This window comes from Mauremys reevesii, linkage group 7 (genome assembly GCF_016161935.1).
Source record: "Mauremys reevesii isolate NIE-2019 linkage group 7, ASM1616193v1, whole genome shotgun sequence".
Classification (NCBI taxonomy): domain Eukaryota; kingdom Metazoa; phylum Chordata; order Testudines; family Geoemydidae; genus Mauremys; species Mauremys reevesii.
The window spans coordinates 65,089,143-65,106,340 of NC_052629.1; the positions used below are offsets into that span (position 1 = coordinate 65,089,143).

At 62.0% G+C, this 17,198-nt stretch overlaps 1 protein-coding gene across 1 annotated transcript; it reads left to right on the top strand.

Moving 5' to 3' along the window:
- Positions 1-1,158: 1,158 nt before the first annotated feature.
- On the top strand, positions 1,159-6,900 carry SPRN (shadow of prion protein). Its single transcript, XM_039481648.1, has 2 exons — positions 1,159-1,362; positions 6,291-6,900. Exon 2 carries the CDS (start codon positions 6,311-6,313, stop codon positions 6,728-6,730), a length of 420 nt encoding a protein of 139 aa, XP_039337582.1. The 5' UTR covers positions 1,159-1,362; positions 6,291-6,310; the 3' UTR covers positions 6,731-6,900.
- Positions 6,901-17,198: the final 10,298 nt, after the last annotated feature.

The following is a 17,198-nucleotide window of genomic DNA, read 5'->3' on the forward strand; positions in this document are numbered from 1 at the left end:
CTATCCCCACTCACCCCCACACCTCTCCCCATCCACTCCTCCCCCTAGAGGGCTCCCCAGCTCACTGCCTCCTCTAATCCCAACTGCTTCACATACATTCTCCTGAAAATACAGTGAGTCCCGCCATCACATAGTGCAGTATAATCCAGCCGTGCCCCAGATATAGATGTCAATCTTCATCATCGTCTGCAGCACTGAGAGGGGGAGGGAGGGATGGGTGGGGACTTGGCAAAAGGATCCTGTGGGAATGATGGAGGTGTCACTAAAAATAAGAGCCCACCGCACCAACACACACACACAGCACCCATGCCACACTGTATCTCCCCCAACACAGAGCACGCAGGTCACACTGCACCCACTCCACATAGAACACCTGTGCCACACCACAACCTCCCCCAAAGAGCAACCGCCCCACACAGACCGCCTGTGCCACACTGCAACCCCACGACACACAGCGCACCCGTGTTGCACTGCAGCTCCATACACAGAGCACTTGTGCCACACCACAATCCCCTCTGCACAGAGCACCGGGGGGGAGGGCTAGCTCAGTGGTTTGAGCATTGGCCTGCTAAACCCAGAGTTGTGAGTTCAGCCTTTGAGGGGGCCACTTAGGGATCTGGGGCAGGCAAATATTGGTTCTGCTAGTGAAGGCACAGGGCTGGACTCAATGACCTTTCAAGGTCCCTTCCATTTCTAGGAGATGGGTATATCTCCAATTATTACCTTTATTACATCACAACCCCCCCCCCCATAGAGCACTTGTGCCACACTGCAACTCCCAACACACCACTCATGCCACACTGCAACTCCCAACATGCCACACTGCATCTCCCCAACACAGAGCACCTGTGCCACACCCCGACCCTCCAAACACAGAGCACCAGTGCCACACCACAAGCCCCACACCACATCACAAACCCCTCCATACAGAGCACCTATGTCACACTGCAACCCCTCCCACATAGAGCACTCATTCCACACAGCATCCCTATACACAGAGCACCTGTGCCACACCGCAACCCCCCCTTCTCTCCCCACACAGCACACGTGCCACACCACAACCCCCACGCAGAGAAGCCGGGCCACACCACACACACACACAGAGCACCGTTGAACACCACAGCCCCCGCCCCTAGCCAACCACCCAGCTCTCCCTCCCCCCAGCTCCGCTCGCAGTGCTGGGCGGGGAGGAGTCCTGGGCGGAGCAGGAGAGGCCGGGGCTGCCAGCGCCGCCGCCTCTGCACCGGGGACCCAGGAGCCGAGCCCGGGACTGGGGGTCCCTCGTGCCCGCAGCATCCATCGGCAGCGCGGAGCCGAGGTGGAGCTGGAGCCTTGTCCGCGGGGCTGGCCCCTCCCTGCCCGGTAGGCAGCGTGGGAGAATAGCTGTGTCTGTCTTTGTGTGTGTGCGCTCGCGCGCAGAGGATGACAGGTGTATGTGTGTGTGTTTGTATGTTTGTGCGCAGAGGATGGTGTGTGTGTGTGTGTGAAGAGGATGGCAGGGTATGTGGTGTGTGTATGCAGAGGATGGCTGATTTTGTGTGTGTGCAGAGGATGGCGGGGAGTTCTGTGTATGTGTGTGCAGACGGTGTGTGTGTGTGTGTGAGAGAGAGAGAGAGAGAGAGGATGTCAGTGTGTGTGTGTGCAGATGGCGTGTGTGAGAGGATGGCAGGGTGGTGTGTGTGTGTGTATGTGCAGAGGACAGTGATTGTGTGTGTGTGCACGCAGAGGATGGCGGTGTGTGTGTGTGTGTGTGCAGAAGATGGAGAGGTGTATGGGGAGTGTGTGGGGGGGTTTGCAGAGGATGGCGGTGTGTGTGCACAGGGCCGCCCAGAGGATTCCGGGGGCCCGGGGTCTTCGGCGGCGGGGGGCCCTTCCGTTCCGGGACCCGCCGCCGAAGTGCCCCGAAGACCCGCGGCGGGGACCCCCCCCCCCGCCGCCGAATTACCGCCGAAGCCGGACCCGCCGCCGAAGTGCAGCCCGTTCGGCAGTAATTCGGCGGGGGCGGGGGGGGCCGCCGCGGATCTTCGGGGCACTTCGGCGGTGGGTCCCGGAACAGAAGGACCCCCCGCCGGCGAAGACCGGGAGCGAAGAAGCTCCTGCGCCCAGCCCCGCAAGAGTTTTCCGGGCCCCCCGGAGCGAGTGAGGGACCCCGGGGCCTGGGGCAAATTGCCCCTCTTGCCCCCCCCCTCTGGGCGGCCCTGTGTGTGCAGAAGATGGAGGGATGTGTGTGTGTGTGCAGAGGATGGCGGGGTGTGTGTGTGCAGAAGATGGAGGGGGTGTATGTGGAGTGTGTGGGGGGGTTGCAGAGGATGGCGGGGTGTGTGTGTGCAGAGGATGGCAGGGTCCTTGTCCCTCTTGGGCATGTGGTTGGGGAGTGGGGCTGGCCCTGCCGGGATGCTGGTGGCTGCGGGTGCGGTGGGGCCATGCCCAGTGCTGCCTGTGTCGGGGGAACGGGCAGCGAGCACAGCCTGACTCTGCTTGGGTGGCTCCAGGGTGATCCGACCCACTGCGGGCGGCGGGGTGTCCTGGCCCATCCGCCCCACCCCACAAGTTCCTGCCCGTCTCCCAGCCCCTCCCTGCATCCATCTCCTCCCCCTCACAACCCGGCCCCTGTCCCCTCCCTGCTCCCAGCCCCCAGCTCCTCTTACTGTCCCCCAGCCCGCTCCCCACGAACCTGCCCTTGCTCCCAGCTCCTCATTCGACCCCCTGCCCCCTCCCAACTCCTATTCCCGGCTCCCTGCCTGTGGTGGGGGCTATAAACAGTGGCAGCTTGTCATGTTTGGAGGCAGCTGGGTGAACTGTGGGGTCACCAGCAAGACACTGGCCTGTCCTGGGGAGAGGGGGTCAACCTGAGCCATTACTGCACTCGCTGCTGATGGGATCCCCCTGGTGTAGGGGGCTCGTGCATGCCCGGTGGGAGCACGCCAGCCCTGCATGGTTCGGGCTAGGATGCTGCTGTAACCATTTACTGGGACTGACTACTCATCAGGGCAAAACCAAACCAAGAGGAACAACCCGCCCCAGCCAGGTGCTGCTGGGTCCAGCATGGGGCATGCTGCAGGTGGACGGTCACGCAGCAACAGTCCTGGGCACTGCGGGTACAGTCCCGCCTCAGCAGACGACTCTGCCCCGGCCACAGAGCGTACAGAGACACCCACAGCTTCCTGGCCTGGGGGGACCAGCAGGGAAGGTGGCACCGTAGTGCCAAGGCTAGCCTGGCGCGTGCAGCGAGAACGGGACTGTCTGGCAGAGTCCTGGCCCCACGCGAGCAGTGCAGGCCGGCCTCCTGGAACCAGCAGGGACAAGACAGGAGTCGAGGTGCTCAGGGCTGGAGAGCAGATTTCCCCCTCGGAGCAGCTGCACAGAGGCACTGGAGTCTCTGGCTGATGGGCTGGGAGTTTTGCAGCCCTTGGGAAGCCTGGGTGGGCATCCTGGCCTCTCACCTGCCCGGCCCAGGGGGGCCAGTGTCAAGGGAAGCCGAGGCCTTGGCTATGGGGAAGGGGTTTGCTGCTCTGCTGGAGCTGAATCTACTTCTCGTCGCTTAGAAACGAGTGTGCTAATGCCTGTGCCGTGTGCAGCCTGGCTCTCAGCAGAGGGCGCGGCTGGGATCAGCGTGGGCACAGCTCTGCTGTATGGCACGGATACAGGGGAGGGGGGAGCAGCAGCTGCGGGCATTGCTAACTCCCAGCCTGGCGGTGGGGGATGATGCTAGGGTGACCAGATGTCCCAATTTTATAGGGACAGTCCCAATTTTTGGGTCTTTTTCTTATATAGGCTCCTATTACCCCCCATCCCCTGTCCCGATTTTTCACATTTGCTGTCTGGTCACCCTAGATGCTGCTATTCCATCCCTCACCCCCTCCAGGAGGCAGGCACAAGCCTTCCCTTCTGCACCCGACACCCCCTTCCCGTCAGGCAGCACTTACCCCTCATCCTCAAGGGGCTTCCCCTTGGCACCCCGCTCCCTGCCTCTGCTGGGGGGCTCTGTGAAGGGCCCAGGTGCAGCTTGGCTCATGTGTGCGGGGCTACAGGCCTGGGCATCCATTCCCTGTCCTGCAGCTCCCAGCCCAGCTGTACCCAGGGGCCGCCATGGCGCCCAAGCCCTGCTGCCTCATATTCCTCAGCAGTGTGGCTCCCAGGGGTTTGGGGTGCCCAGAGCTGATGGCATCTTCCTTTCGTTCCTGGCCTTGTACAACCACTGATTTGTGCCCGGAGTCCTGGGGCCAACCTGCTGGCAGGGCCAGCAGCTCTGAGTGCCCATGTGAAGGTCCAGGTGGGAGCATGGGTGGCCAGGACAGAGTGGGGCCCCATACACTTGCTACCAGGAGTGTACCCATTACTTTCTACGGAAGGAGCCCTGTGCCTGGCAGAACTGGGCCATAGGCCCTCGGGGCAGAAGGTGGCGCCCACCTCTCTGGATCGGCTCCTTCGGCCATGGAGAGTCTGACAAATCGCTGCCGTCAGGGTTCCCTGCTGCCAGCCTGTGGATCGGGCACCATGTGCCCACTGCTGGCTTCCCGGCCAGGACCTGGCCCCTTCCGCACTGGATCCCAGTCAGGGCCTTGCCATGTCCGGCAATGCCAGCAGAGCGCGTAGCCCAGCCGCACATGGCAAACCTAAGCTCCCGCAAAGCCAAAGGCAAGGCCCTGCTGCTGCACCCCCAGCCCAACCCCTGTGGGCGCTGTGTCTGGAGGGGAACGTGGGAAATGGGCTCTATGGCACAGGGAGATGGACTGGCCGGGCAGAGTGAAACAGTGGGTGATGACTACTCTTATCTCTTGCCCTCCAAACCCCTGGAGCCCTCAGGCCCGCATGTTCCCTGAGCCCCCCAACTCCATTCCAGCCCCCCATTTCCCCCCATTCCCTGGCCCTCTAACCCCTCCATGTTCCCAGAGCCTCCCAACCCCAACCCCCCCAAAACCCACATTCCCCAGAGCCCCCCCATTCCAGCCCCCTGAACCCCCACATTCCCTGAGCTCCCCAACTACACTCCATCCCCCCCACACCCACACATTCCCTGACTCTCCAACCCCTCCACATTCCCCAGAGCCCCCCAGCCCTGCTCCAGCCCCCTGCACCACACATTCCCTAAGCTCCTCAACTGCCTTCCAGCCCCTGCACACCCACATTCCCCAGAGCCCCCCAACCTCACTCCAGCCCCTGTACCCCCCCCCCCCACAACCTCCTGAGCCTGCCCACACACCCCTGCACCCCCTTGGTGGTGAAGGCAGTAGATCATGGCCAGGAGGCACAGCGGGGGAGGGGGTGGGATTTCAGAATCAGAGTTCAGTTCGGGGCTGACCGGGCTGGCCTTCAGAGGCAGCCGTTCCTGTGCTTGCCCGGGATCCAGTCCCCGTGGACCTCCCACGTCAGCCAGCCCCAGGCAGAGCCCAGTAGCCGATCCCTGCTGGGAGGGTAACGCTCAGGGCAGCAGGCCAGGCACAGCCAAACTGTTGCTAAGGCAGGGCCCTGGGTTACCCACCCGGCCACTCCACTTTTGAGTGGCATTGAGACCTGGCGCACAGAGGCGTAGCTCCGCTCAGATTTGGCCTGGCCATGCCAGCAGAGGCGGAGCTCTGCCATTAGCACCCAGCAGGGCCGACGAGGGGGGTGGGTGGAAGCCGGTACAAATTACTGGGGCCCAGCGGTCCGGAAGGGGGCCTGGGGCCTAGTTTCCCTGGCTTCATTGCCCCTGTTTAGCCAGTCCGCCCTTGCTGGGGGGCCCGAAAAAATTTTTTCACCGGGGCCTGAATCCGCTCTCGGTGGCCCTGGCACCCAGCTCCGGTCAGGGGCTGAGGCAGGGGTGTGGGTCCCCTGCAGCCCAGCCTGAACGCCGGCACCACGCCTGGCCCTCCCAGCCCTAGGGCACAGCACAGCTCGTGCAGGAGCGGCACCAGAGTTTCTGGCATCCTAGGTTGAATTTGGGGGGGCGGCAATTTGTGCGCTCCCCACGGGGCGCACAGGAGCTTCCGGTTCTGCTCCCATCACGCCGCTGAAGAAGGACCCTCTGACGAAATGCCACAGGCGACAGCGGCAGTCATTGAGCTGCTTAATTGCCTGATGCTGTTTTCCGCGGCACGTCGGCAGAAGGTCCTTCTTCGGTGGCGCGATGGGAGTGGAACCGGAAGCTCCCGTGCGCCCCGTGGGGAGCGCACAAAATGCCGCCCCCGAATCCTGGTGCCCTAGGCGACCGCCTACGGTCGCCTAATGGAAGCGCCGGCCCTGCGCTTGTGCCGACACCCCTTTCCGGAGCCTGGCGCTGACATGCCTCTTGGTCCCTCTTGTTCCAGGTGCGGGGGGTAGCGCCGGGATGAAGAGACGCACCGCCACCTGCTGGACGCTCCTCTTGCTGGCCGCCTTCTTCTGCGACAGCGTCACCTGCAAGGGTGGCCGGGGAGGGGCGAGGGGGGCGGCCCGTGGCCGGGGCATGGCCCGCAGCCGGGCCAAGTCTGCCCCTCGCTACGGCTCCTCGGGAGCGGGGCTGCGGGTGGCGGCAGCGGCGGCGGCGGGTGCGGCGGCAGGCGTGGCAGCGGGAGCAGCCCACAGGAGGATGAGGATCTCTGGGGAGCTTGGTCCAGACGACAGCTCTGAGTTCCAGGAAGGCAACAGGACGGGCAGCAGCGCGTACAGCTACCGCTCGTGGACCTCGGCTGCCCAGGCCCAGGACACGGCGCACCTTGCTATCTCCTTCTGCCTGGTGACTGGCTTCTTCCAGCTCCTTCCCCTGTAGGGGCCGGCGGCGCCTGGCCCACCGTCCCTGCGTCGGAGCCTGCAGAGCGGCACCTGCTAGGCCTGGGCAGCACCAGCCCTATCCAGCTGTGTCTGCACCAGCCCCCTGCAGGCCGAGCGGCTCTCCTGCACTGCCCAGCGGACTGGAGCCGGAGCAGCTGCCAGCGAGGCAGCTGGGGCAGTGCCCCTGGGCCTGATCCCCCTGGGGCTTTGCCCATGGCTGTGGTGAGGGCAGGTGGTCCAGCCCCTGAGGCCCCCAGCAGGGGGACCTGGAGCAGCTGCTGTGGGTGGCGTGAGGTTGCCGGGCACTACCATCACTGCAGCTTGTGACGTCCCCACTCATGCTGATTGACATGAACAACTCCCAAACCACCGGCTCTGCCAGCCTGTGCCACGAGGGGCAGAACCTGGGCCCACAGGGTGGGGTGGGGCCAGGGCCCGCAGTCTGGGTATGACCATGTGTGCCAGCCCCCTGCCTTGGGGCCCCGCTCTCCTGCCGAGCTGGGGTAACATGGAAGGGAGGCCGGAGCGGCCCTGTGTGTCCCGCGGGGGCTGTCGTGACGGCCGGCTGGGGTGAAGCTGCGTGGTGAGGGAAGCAGCTCCACCCCGATGTCAGTGCCAATGCGGGGCAGGATCTCCTGGGGGAGGGGGATGAGGGGGTGTGGGGATTTGGGACTCTAGGCCAGCCTGTCCGAGCACGTTGAGGGCCGGAGCTGGGTGTGAAGCAGGAGTCAACCTCCTCCTGGCTTGAACCCCAGCCTCTGGCACTGACTCAGGCTGGTGAGGATGGTGCCGATTGATTCCACAGATGGAGGCAACGATTAGAGCCAGCCGCTCCCAAACCAGAGACGAGTCCTCTGGCTCCTTCACGTCCAAGGGCCCTCCTTGCCTAGCTGCCACCTCCTCAGCACTCCCAGGACACCCCCCCGCCGCCCCCTCCCAGACTGCCAGACACTGGCAGAGGGGGTCTGAGCCCCCTCTGAGCCCCACTGATCTCAGCAACGCCCACCAGGATGGACTGGCTTCTGTGAACTCACTGCCCAAATGAGGCCCGTCGAGCCAGGCTGCTTGGGGAGAAGGCCTGAATAGCACTACCAGCCATGGCCCTGCCTTGGGAGCTGCTCAGCTGCAGGTTGCCCTGATTTACGCCCTGACTGAGCTGCGCAGCCATGCAGAGCTGTACTGTGTTCCTGGCCCAGCTGAGCCACGTCCCAGCAAATACTCCGGCTGCTTTGGCTAGGGCTGTGCAGCGGGTGCCCATTACGGCGCAGTGCCCCCATGGGGAAGGGTGGGCTCAGGTTTGCACATACAGCAGAAGGTTAGTCTCGGTTTTGCATGAAGACCATGGTGCCTCAGCCCCAAATCCTCCGCACCTAATCACAGCACAGCATTGGCACGTCAGAGGCATTCCAGGAAAATCGGTCCGTTGGCGTTCCAGCTGCTGATCGATCAGAAATTGGCCCCAGAACAAGTTCCCACTCTGAATGCCCTGATTTTGTGGGCCCCTCTAGCTTGAGAGCAACACAGTGTAGGAAGTCCAGAAGGCGGGTGGCAGAGTGATCAGTCAGGGGGAGGGGGGCGGTCTTTGCACTCAGCCTTTGTTAATTTACAAAAGGGGATTAGAGGGTTGGGTCACAATGGTTGATTTGTCTTGTCCCGGTTAGCCAGAGGGGCTGTGGTGTAGCGTCCTGATTCGTGGGGGGAGGCCATGGTGCAGGAGAGCTGAGAGGGGTGGGGACAAAGCTGGTGCACCACCTCATCCCCTGCAGAAGGGGTTGCCCTTGGGGCTCTGGGGAAGCGAAGACCCTGTATCCTCTGGAGCAGGGCAGGGGGTTCAGGGGAATGCCCCCAGTTCAGGCTGGGTTAGTGCTGGACCCAGCCCCAGCTGAAGAAAATGCAAAGATTTAAAGCCAAACGTGGGCAATGCACAGGGATGCTGGCCTTCACCGGGCCCTCTGGGACACAGGGCAGACACCTGCTTCCTTTGCAGCCACACACTCAGCAGGCCTCACGGTGCGCTACCAGGCTGCCAGGGCCCCCCACCCTGTAGCCTTGGGGAAGGTGCACTGAGCTGAGAGGCAGGAGCCCATGAGCTCAGTGGTCCTTTCTCCTGCGTGCAGTCATATTGCCATGCACTCCCCAGATCCTATCCCCCACCCCGCCCCCACCTTGCACTCCAACCCCAGGAGGAAGTCAAGTATTAACCCTACCTCCACTCACTATGGTAACTGATTGCACAGGGTCACTTCAAGCAAACTGGGACTAACACCCTAGCCTCTGGCATGACCGACCCAAACTCAGCCACACTGGCAGAGTGAATAAGACGGTTACTCACCGTAGTAACTGTTGTTCTTCGAGATGTGTTGCTCCTATCCATTCCAGTTAGCATCTCGAACTTTTACCCTAGCAACTGTGGCGCCGCTATGGCGCCTGTTATATCCCCCAGCCGGCCGGTCCGCTCCTCGGTTCCTTCGTGCCGGCTACTCCGACAGTGGGGAAGGAGGGCGGGTCTGGAATGGATAGGAGCAACACATCTCGAAGAACAACAGTTACTACGGTGAGTAACTGTCTTTTCTTCTTCGAGTGATTGCTCCTATGCATTCCAGTTAGGTGAATCCCAAGCCTTACCTAGGCGGTGGGGTTGGAGTGAGACGTGGCGGAGTGTAATACCGCGGAGCCGAAGACTGAGTCGTCTCGAGACTGTTGCACCAACGCGTAGTGGGAGGTGAAGGTGTGGACCAAAGACCAGGTGGCCGCTCGACAGATGTCCTGGATTGGAACATGGGCCAGGAAGGTGACCGATGAGGCGTGCGCCCTCGTCGAGTGTGCAGTGAGGCGGCATGGCGGCACGCGAGCAAGCTCGTAGCAGGTCCGGATACACGCAGTGACCCAGGAGGAAATCCGCTGGGAGGATATCGGCTCGCCTTTCATGCGGTCCGCAACCGCTACGAACAACTGGGGTGAACGCCGGAAGGGCTTAGTCCGCTCGATGTAGAAAGCGAGCGCCCTGCGGACGTCGAGGATATGCAGCTGTTGCTCCCGAGGCGCGGCCGGGAAGAACACCGGGAGGAAGATCTCCTGGTTGAGGTGGAAGGCTGACACTACCTTCGGGAGGAAGGCCGGATGTGGGCGAAGCTGCACCTTGTCCCCATGGAAGACGGTGTATGGCGGACTAACCATCAGAGCGCGGAGCTCAGAAAGTCGTCTCGCTGATGTAATGGCGACGAGGAAGGCCGTCTTCCAGGAGAGGTAGAGCAGGGAGCACGTGGCTAAGGGCTCGAACGGAGGACCCATCAGCTTGGCCAGCACGAGGTTCAAATCCCAGGTCGGGTACAAGCGGTCCAGGCCTTTGAGGAAGCGGGAAACCATCTGGTTAGAGAAGATGGACCGACCTTCCACTGATGGACGAAAGGCAGACACTGCTGCCAGGTGAACTCTCAAGGAGGAGACCGCAAGACCTTGCTCCTTAAGGTACCAAAGGTAATCGAGGATGGTAGGGACCGGGACTACGAATGGGTTGAGTCCTCGTTGATCACACCAGAGTGCGAATCTCTTCCATTTCACGAGGTAAGTGGAGCGAGTGGAAGGCTTTCTGCTCTCAAGCAGGACTTGCTGAACTGCCGCGGAACAGTCCCTCTCCGCGTGGGTCAACCACTCAGGTACCAAGCTGTAAGATGGAGGGACTGCAGGTTCGGATGGCGGAGTCTGCCGAAGTCCTGGGTGATGAGGTCCGGCCACAACGGAAGGGGGATGGGTTCCCGAATGGAGAGCTCGAGCAGCAGGGTGTACCAGTGCTGCCTCGGCCAGGCCGGCGCTACGAGTATGACATGGGCTCTGTCCCTCCGAAGCTTCAGGAGCACTCGGTGCACGAGCGGGAACGGAGGGAAGGCGTAGAGGAGGCGATCCGTCCAGGGGTAAAGGAAGGCGTCCGACAGGGAGCCTGGCGAGCGACCCTGGTATGAGCAAAACAGGTGGCACTTCCTGTTCCCCCTGGAGGCGAATAGGTCTATTTGGGGAAACCCCCACCTCCGGAAGATTGTGTGGACGACATCTGGACGGAGGGACCACTCGTGGGAGAGGAACGACCTGCTGAGATGGTCGGCCAGCGTGTTCTGCACTCCCGGAAGAAAGGACGCTTGCAGGTGAATGGAGTGGGTCACGCAGAAGTCCCACAGGAGCAAAGCTTCCTTGCAGAGAAGGGAGGAGCGTGCTCTGCCCTGCTTGTTCACATAGAACATTGCCGTAGTGTTGTCCGTGAACACTGACACACAGCGGCGTTGCAGGTGGGTGCAGAAGGTGCGACAGGCCAGACGGATCGCTGATGTGCAGGGCGAGCTCCTGGGGCGACCACAGGCCTTGGGTGTGAAGATCGCCCAGGTGAGCTCCCCAACTGAGCGCTGAGGCATCCGTGGTCAGAGTGGCGGATGGGCGAGGAGGGTGGAATGGGACTCCGGCACACACGACCTCCAGGTCGAGCCACCAGCTGAGGGACTCGAGGGTTGGCCTGGTGACCGTGACCACCATGTCGATGGGGTCCGCAAGCCAAGACTGGAACGGGCGGAGGTGGAGCCACACGTACGCGGTGACATACGTGCATGAAGCCATGTGGCCCAGGAGGCGGAGGCAGGAGCGCACCGTCGTGGTCGGGAAGGTGACGAGGTCCCGGATGATGGAGACCATCGTCTGGTGTCGAGACAGGCCCTGGCCACCGTGGAGTCGAGGACCGCTCCGATGAACTCCACCAAATCAAAGTGGACTTCTCGGCGTTGATGAGAAGACCGAGCCGCTGAAAGAGGGACAGGATTTCTGTCATCTGGCCCATTACGAGCTGTCGAGACTGTCCTCGAACCAGCCAGTCGTCGAGATACGGGTAGACGTGTATCTGACGACGTCGGAGGACTGCAGCAACCACTGCCGTGCATTTGGTAAATACCCTCGGTGCGGTGGAGAGTCCGAACGGCAACACGGCGAACTGGTAGTGGGTGTTGTTGACCACAAACCGGAGATAACGATGATGGGGAGGATAGATCGTGACATGGAAGTAGATGTCCTTCATGTCGAGGGCGGCAAACCAATCTCCCGGATCCAGAGAGGGAATGATGGTCCCCAAGGTGACCATGCGAAACTTGGGCTTCAGCAGGTACTTGTTCAGCTCGCGAAGGTCCAGGATAGGACGTAGCCCCCCTTTCGCTTTGGGGATGAGAAAATAACGGGAGTAGAATCCCCTGCCCCGCCTGTCTTGAGGCACTGCTTCTATGGCACCCACGCTCAACAGAGTCTGAACCTCTTGTAAGAGGACTTGCTCGTGAGAGGGGTCCCTGAAGAGGGACAGGGAGGGTGGGTGGGAAGGTGGGGGCGAAACAAATTGCAGGCGGTATCCCGACTGGACTGTTTGAAGCACCCAGTTGTCTGTCGTTAATTGGGACCACGCCGAAAAGAAATGGGAGAGGCGGTTGTAAAATAATGGGGAAGGATCCGGTAGGGAGAGTGATGGGCCGTCCTCGAGCATCCCATCAAAAGGCCTGCTTGGCCCCCTGAGGGGCCTTGGAAGAGGCCTGGCCCTGGTTGCCGGAAGGACGACGGCGACGATAGCGTTGCTGATAGAAGGGCCGGGAGGGTTGCTGCCGGAAGGACCTGCGCTGCGTCGCGCGTGTGCATCTGCGGATGGTCCTTCAGGGTCTGGATCCGAGAATCCGTCTTCTCGGAAAAGAGACCCTGCATGTCAAAGGGCAGGTCCTGCAGAGTATATTGCACCTCCGGCGGCAGGGTGGAGGACTGCAGCCAGGCGATGCGCCGTATCGACACGCCAGAGGCTAAGGTCCGAGCTCCGGAGTCCGCAGCATCGAGGGAGGCCGTGATGGAGGACCTAGATGATCTCCTGCCCTCTTCCAACAGCGCCGCGAACTCCTGGCGGGAGGCTGATGGCTGGAGCTCTGTGAACTTCGCCAGGGACATCAAGATGTCATAGACGTACCTGGCGAGGAGGACCATCTGGTTAGCAATGCGCATCTGCAAGCCGCCTGCTGAGTAGACCTTGCGGCCTAGCAGGTCCATGTGCCGGGCGTCCTTGGACTTAGGCGCAGGGGCAGGTTGACCATGCCTCTCGCGGTCGTTAACCGATTGCACGACCAGCGAGTCCGGGGTCGGGTGGGTATAAATGTACTCATAGCCCGTCGGGGGAACCGAGTATTTACGCTCAACCCCGCGGGCCGTGGAAGGAATGGATGCGGGTGTTTGCCAGAGCGTGGTGGCGTTTTTCTGGATTGTCCTGACAAAGGGCAACGCCACACGCACGGGAGCGTCCGCGCCCACCACATTGGTAATGGGGTCCTCGTCCTCCTGGACCTCCGCTACTGGGAGATCCATGGCCGTCGCCACCCGGCGAAGCAGGTCCTGGTGGGCCTTCAGGTCAATGGGCGGCGGTTCCTTGGCTGAAGCACCGGCCACCGCCTCGTCCGGGAAGGACGATGAGGACAAGCCCTGCACTACGGCCTCTGCCGCAGGGGCTGTTGACTGCGCCTCGGCTGGGTCGTGCTGCATGGAGGACTGGTGGTCCGGTGGAACGGAGGGCTCGCGTTGAGGAGAAGGAGCCGGCCGGCTAACCGTCGCCTCGGAGACCCTGCGCTCGGAGGCCAAGTCTCTCAGGGGAAACGGTACGCCCTGCGTTTCATGCTGGGCCCAGGGAACCCAGAAGCCCCACCGTTGAGACCCTTGAGGATCGCTGTGTGGGGTCGGTGGCAGGTGCGCGGTGCTGTCCACGCCGGAGGCCACCGATGCTGGGTGGGATGGCCAAGGAGGTGCTGAGGCGCTGACGGATTGTACAGCCGAAGGCGGCAGTCTCTCCGCAGACGGTACCGAGGGATGGTGTGAGTACCGTACCGGACGGTGACGAGACCGCCGCCACCGCGGTGCCGGAGCTCGACCGAGCGGCGCGGTGCCGGAGTGGCTGCGGAGTCGCGGTGTCGAACGGCGCCGGGACTGAGACCTCGGTGGTGCCACCTGGATCGGTGCCGGAGTGCGACCAGTACCGAGATGACGAACGGTACCGGGACTCCGACCGGCGGCGGGATGGCGACCGGTACCGGGACGGCGAACGGTGCCGAGATCGAGAATGGCGAAGGCGTGACCGGGACCGGGAGTGTCACTTTTGACAGATGTCCGCGGAGGGCGGCCGGATCATCATCACCGGCTTTCCGACGGACGCGACAGCCCGCACCGGCGGTGCCGGGGGCCGGAGGCTCGGTGCCTCTACGAGCTGTATCAGCTCACGCACCGCAGAGAATGTCTCGCTCAACCATGGACGGTGCCGGGAGCGTGGCGGTGCAGTCAACGGCCCAGTGCCTGCCTGGCGCACGGCCACCGCGGGAGTCGCAGGTGGCGCAGTAGTCATGGCTGAGTCCTCCGCGCGGGACTTAGCGATCGCCTTTGCCAGCCTGCGCTTCCTAGCAGGCGAAAGGGAGTGGTGCCGGGTCTTCTCAGTTCCTGACTGAGGCTGCGGTGCCGCGTGCAGCGGCTCGAGCAGCCGTGCGCTCTGCACCGGCGAGGCTCGGTGCAGCGGCGGTGCCGGGGCTGTAGCGACGCCCATAAGGAGCTGCTTTAGTCTATTGTCCCGCGAAGGCGGAACAGATCGGGCACTTGTCTGTGCGATGACCTTCGCCGAGACAACAAAGACAGGCGTCGTGCGGGTCCCCGATCGGCATAGGCCTCTGGCAGATTGCGCAGGGCTTAAAGCCCGGTGCCTTGGGCATGAGCCCGCACCGGGGAAGGAAAGGGAGGGGAAACCCCCCTAACCTTATCACTAAAACCTAACTAACTAACTAACTAACTATACGTACTATGATAACTATATACAAAAAACTTTTAGCGAGAGCTAGGGTAGTGGAGGACAGAGAGCACTCCACAGTTCCAACTGGCCGTCACAGGCGGTAAGAAGGAACTGAAGAGCGGACGGGCCGGCTGGGGTATATAACAGGCGCCATAGCGGCGCCACTCCAGGGGGCGCCAGCCGGCCCGCCGGAGTTGCTAGGGTAAAAAAGTTCCGAGATGCCGTGCACGCGCGGCGCGCACACCTAACTGGAATGCATAGGAGCAATCACTCGAAGAAGAAGTGCCAAATATAGATGCTTTGGCTACCCTATCCCTCACCATGAGATGACTCCCCTCCAAGGGCAGGGACAGGATCCAGGAGTCCTGTGTCCCGTATTCCCAGGCCGTCTAGCAAATGGTCAAGTGTACATCCCTTCCCCATCGAGTGGCCAGTCCCCATAGGAAAGCCAGTGGCACTGGGCCGGCAGAGGTGAGTGCTAGGTCTCCCAACAGGCCAGAGCTCAACCCTGCTGGCTGCTGCAGCAACGATGGTTCCCAGCCTGTTCTGAGCTGTAAATGGCAGAGCCCCATGCAACATGCTGCAGGTACCGCCAATACAGTCACGTGTCCCATGGTGGCAGGTCGGGGTGAGGCTTATGGGCCTCGGCCAGCGGCTATGCTCCCTGCTGTGCCACTAGTAGGTTTGGGAAGCTGCTGCAGCTGGAAACTCCTCTGGTACCAGCCAGCGTGTTTGCCAGGGAGCTCTGGCCACTGGCTGAGGGAGAAGAAACTGGGCTCAGGTGACCGAGGAGATGATGGGGAAACTGCCCTCAGTTCCACTGGGGGGTAAAGAGGGCAGGAAACAGGTAGATCCACATTGGTTGGAGGCCAGCTCGAGTTACAGGCCCTGCTCTGGCTCCAGCTCCACCTAGCAGCCTGGGGGCCTTTCCCAGCACAGCCAGGAGAGTTAATACAGTCTCAGTCCTTGCAGCTTTTCCACAGGGGGTGGGGGGAGAGTGCTCGCCCCAACATCTGGGAGGCTCCAGCCTGGAGGGGGGCAGATCCCCCTGCTCTGCACAGGCCAGGGGAGGGGGCTCCATGTTTCCCACCCATCAGGCTCACCCTCAGCCGTCCATCAAAGAGCTTGGCCTCCCCCCACACCATGGGGGGTGCTGCCTGGCATTGGCACAGAGGCACAAGCTCTGGCCCCTGAGGGGCTGTTCATGGAATCACTGCACTTGGGGAACAGGGGTTCTGGGCTTTTTTTTTTTTTTAAATGCCCTCTACATTTTGGACCAAATTCCCCCCCACCCCCACTTAACCCTCCAGCAGCCAGAGGCAGGGTGCAGGAGGTAGATTGGCACTGAGCTGCTCCTCAGTGCCCAAGGACTGGTGGGGATCCCCCCACGCCCTGCATGGCAGGCTGGGCTTCGGGCACTGCGTCTAGACAGCCCCTGCGAGCGGCCAGCTCACTGTATGTGCATGTGAACAGTGTAGTTACACCTCCTCCCCATGCAGAGCCCTGCCCCAGCCCCTTTGCCAGGCCCGATGCCAGCCCACCCAGCAAGCAGGGGGCTACACGTTCTTGCACTCACCTGTTTTTAATGTTCCTTGTTTGTAATGGTTTTATACGTGTTCACGGTGACGTGGAAATAAAGTCTAGAGGAGAGTCTGACTTACTGAGAGCTGGGGAGGGACATGCCAGAGTGGTGCCTGCTCCTGGCATCAGAGAGAGGGCAGGGGCATCTTGCAGACACCCTCTCTTCCAGCCCTGGGGCACAAGGGCTGCCCCCCTTGCACTTGGCAGGGGACCTTTCCCTGAAGTGCTGGAGGCTTCTCATCCCATCACTCTCCACCACTGCCATGGCTTTGCAGGGATAACGCTTGGGGAGGCTCTGGGCTTGTGCCTACACTCTGGGTGCAATCGCTGTGTGCCCGGGGGGATAGGGAGGCTGCTCAGCCAGGCTGCCTTGCTGAAGCAGAGGGGGAGCTGTGAGTGCAGGGGGAAGCACAGTCCATATCCCATGGAGCACACACTATCCCCCCACCCAGGCACAGCTGCCCCAGCCAGCACCCAGGGAAGCTTGGATGGCTGCCTCCAGCCTATTGCTCACTGTCCACAGGCAGGCCTCAGGGACACACCCCGGCCATGGGTTCTCCCATTCCTGCTCATTGGTCATGTATGGCCTGCAGCACCTTCCCCCACGGCTCCCCCAGCACTCTGGGAACAGGCAGCAGTTCAGCCCTGCATTCTCACTGGGAGGTCAGATCAGAGAGGTTAAGGCCAGATGGGATCATTCAATCTGATCTCCTGCAAAGCTCAGGCAGAGAGCCCACCCCGTGATTGCTGCCACCGGCCCCTATCCCATCTTGAGTTAAGACTCAATGTGGCAGAGAATCCCCCAAGTGCCTGGTCAGTTATTCCATGCGTTACGCAGCCTCACTGTTAAAAGTGTATCCCTTACTTCCAGCCAGTTTGCCCAGTCACTGCCTCCAGCCCTTGGAACTAGTGTAGCCTTTGGCTGGTGGATTTAGGAGCTCTCCCCTACTAGAGATCCCCACCTCGGGGAGGTTGACAGACGCGGTGATCAAGCAGGGTCTGGTCTGCGAGGAGGACTCCTGTGTGGCACCCTGCCCCAGCAGACTCAGCCCCATATGGAGGA